General features: G+C 54.4%; 1 protein-coding gene across 1 annotated transcript; it reads right to left on the reverse strand.

Moving 5' to 3' along the window:
• Positions 1-757: 757 nt before the first annotated feature.
• Positions 758-2,718, reverse strand: ZNF70 (zinc finger protein 70). The gene has a single exon (XM_004716382.2). The coding sequence runs from the start codon at positions 2,670-2,672 to the stop codon at positions 1,311-1,313; it is 1,362 nt and encodes a 453-aa protein (XP_004716439.1). The 5' UTR covers positions 2,673-2,718; the 3' UTR covers positions 758-1,310.

Below are 2,718 nucleotides of genomic sequence, written 5' to 3' on the forward strand. Positions count from 1 at the left end.
TATCTGCTGGTGGGCTGTAGAGTGGAAAGGAAGATACAGGAACGTGGTGTCAGGGTGTGTGCAGGATGGGGTCATGGAGCATACACACACAGACCTGAGCCAGGTACAGACCTGAGGGATGCAGGAAGGCCCGATTGAAGGATCTCCTGCAAACCCCTGCTTTGGGGGGAATAGAACAGGGATGCCCCACCAGTCTGAAGGCAACATCTCTGAGTGAGAGGGGGGCCACATGGGTCTCCATCCGCAGCTGCCATCTGGAATGATTCAAATTCCAGAGCACTTTCCAGTGTGGCCTCATTCTGCGTGGGGAATTCATGCCAGGCCTTGGCAGTGCACAGCTAGATCCCAGGACTCTCGCACTGGTGGGATGTAAAGTCCTAAGGAATCTGGGTGGACTTGGAAGGGAAGATACAGGAACATGGTGCCTAGGTGTGTGCAGGATGGAGATGTGGAGCACACACACACGTAGATCACGCTGGAAGGAATGGGCATAACTGGAATCTGACCTCAAATCTTTTGACTCCAGAACCACAGCCTCCTCCCCCCTGCTCCCCACCCCAACACGCGGACAAGAGGGTATTGCACAGCAGCAGACCAGCAGGGTGCCCTGATGTCCCACTCAAAGGGTATTGTGAAGGGCTTATTCTGGAGGCCGAGTTAAAACCAGCAGTCTCCTTCCCTTTGTGATAAAACCTTTGAGAGAAGCTGCCCTCTAACAGAGATGCACAGGCCCAGCCTCCGGCCCCAAAACCAATCCTTCCAAGAACCTTCTCGTCTTTATTAACCTGCTGTTTGCCCCAACAGTGCCTGACCCAGGTCAATTCCACTTTGCCTGCTGATAGATCTGCCTTAGAATTTGGTTTTCTTCTGTTGGTGTGGGCTGTGAGCCCAGCCTGCTGAAACACCCCCCTGAGGCTTAGCATTAAAGTGCATATCTGATATTTCCATGGGTTTGCCTCTCCTTTCTATTTCTGGTGTGTATTTTTCTTCTCCTTCTGGGTTCTGGAAGAAGCGAATCAAGAGGGAAAACTGCAATCTCATAGGCTTCAGAGAAGAACGAAAACTGTAAACCAACTCTCTCTCTCAGCTGGCCTCCATCTCCACCACCTTGCTAGCGCCCCAGCCTCCCATCCACTCCATGATCTGCCAAGCCTGGAGCTCCTTACTGGGTGCCACAAGGGCTCCCCTGCTCCTATGGATGTTTAGGGGCACAGGAATGAGAAGGCCTTCACTGGGTGCTGCTGACAGGGAGGCAGTTAGGGTCTTACAGAGAGCAATACAGACACAGGTTCTGCCCAGTAACAGCTAGCCTATTCTGCTCCACGTTCTTCCTGCCACAGCTTCTCCCCAGCGTGGATTTTTTGGTGCCGAATAAGGTGTGAGCTGCCCCGGAAAGATTTGCCACATGTATTGCACTCATAAGGTTTCTCCCTGGTGTGGGTCTTGTAGTGTTCAATGAGGGCTGACCGATGCCGGAAAGCTTTCCCACACTCGTTGCAGGCATAAGGCTTCTTCCCAGTGTGGATCCTCTGGTGCTGGATGAGAGCTGAGCTGTGGCAGAAGGCCTTGCCGCACTGGCCACACTCATAGGGCTTCTCCCCAGTGTGGATCCGCTGATGCTCAATGAGAGAGGAGCTCTGGCTGAAGGCTTTCCCACACTTGTGGCACCCGTAGGGCTTCTCGCCTGTGTGGGTCTTCCGGTGCTCGATGAGGTTGGAGCTCTGGCTGAAGGCTTTCCCACACTCCTCACACTTGTAGGGCTTCTTCCCAGTGTGGATCCTCTGGTGCCGGATGAGGTGGGACCTGTGGCAGAAGGCTTTCCCACAAAGCTCGCACTCATGGGGTTTCTTCAAGGTATGGATTTTCCGATGTTGGCTAAGACCTGAGCTCTGGTTGAAGGCTTTTCCGCACTCCTGGCACTGGTATGGCTTCTCTCCAGTGTGGATGCGCTCGTGCTTCCTGAGGCTGGCGCTCCGGCTGAAGTCCTTCCCGCAGGCCCTGCATTCGTAGGGCCTCTTGCCAGTATGGGTCTTCTGATGCTGTGTGAGGGCAGAGCTCTGGCGGAAGGCCTTGCCGCACTCCGGGCACTCATAGGGCTTCTCTCCAGTGTGGATGACCTGGTGCCTCAGCAGGTGGGAGCTCTGGCTGAAGGCCTTGCCGCACTCGGAGCATTCATAGGGTTTCTCCCCTGTGTGGATCACCAGGTGTCTCAGCAGGTGGGAGCTCTGGCTGAAGGCCTTCCCGCACTCCCGACACACATAGGGCTTGACTGGCTGGTCCACTCTGTGAGGGTTGTTAAGCCTCACGCGTGCCCAGCCTGCTTTCTTGCCATCACACTTGTCAGAGTCTTCTCCAGGGTGGACTATCTGACACAGGCTGAGGTCTGGCTTCTGGAGGAAGGTTTGGTCAAACAGCTCATCATCCTGGAAGCTAGGGGCTAGGGGGGTATTCTGATGCTGAATGGGGCTGGAGCACAAACTGAAATTGCCCCCATAATCCTCACACTCCTCACCAAGAGGGATCTCCTTGTAGATGACAGACATATGCTCCAAGCCTCGGTCCTGAAGAAAAGACGTCCCCAGGTCTTCCCCTGGGAAAAGCTCTTGCTGCATCTCCAGCCTGTCCCCAAACGCAAACATCTCTGTAAACATGGGTCCTGGAGGGACTTCCATTGTGAAATGAGGATCGCTCCAATGATCGTGTTTCTTCACAAATGTT

The sequence above is a fragment of the Echinops telfairi genome, unplaced genomic scaffold (assembly GCF_000313985.2).
Source record: "Echinops telfairi isolate 266 unplaced genomic scaffold, ASM31398v2 ScPeMD7_29;HRSCAF=101, whole genome shotgun sequence".
NCBI classification, from domain to species: domain Eukaryota; kingdom Metazoa; phylum Chordata; class Mammalia; order Afrosoricida; family Tenrecidae; genus Echinops; species Echinops telfairi.

Bases quoted from the DNA above. Each gene is read 5' to 3' on its own strand.
- ZNF70 (XM_004716382.2), bottom strand. From the start codon at position 2,672: ATGGAAGTCCCTCCAGGACCCATGTTTACAGAGATGTTTGCGTTTGGG.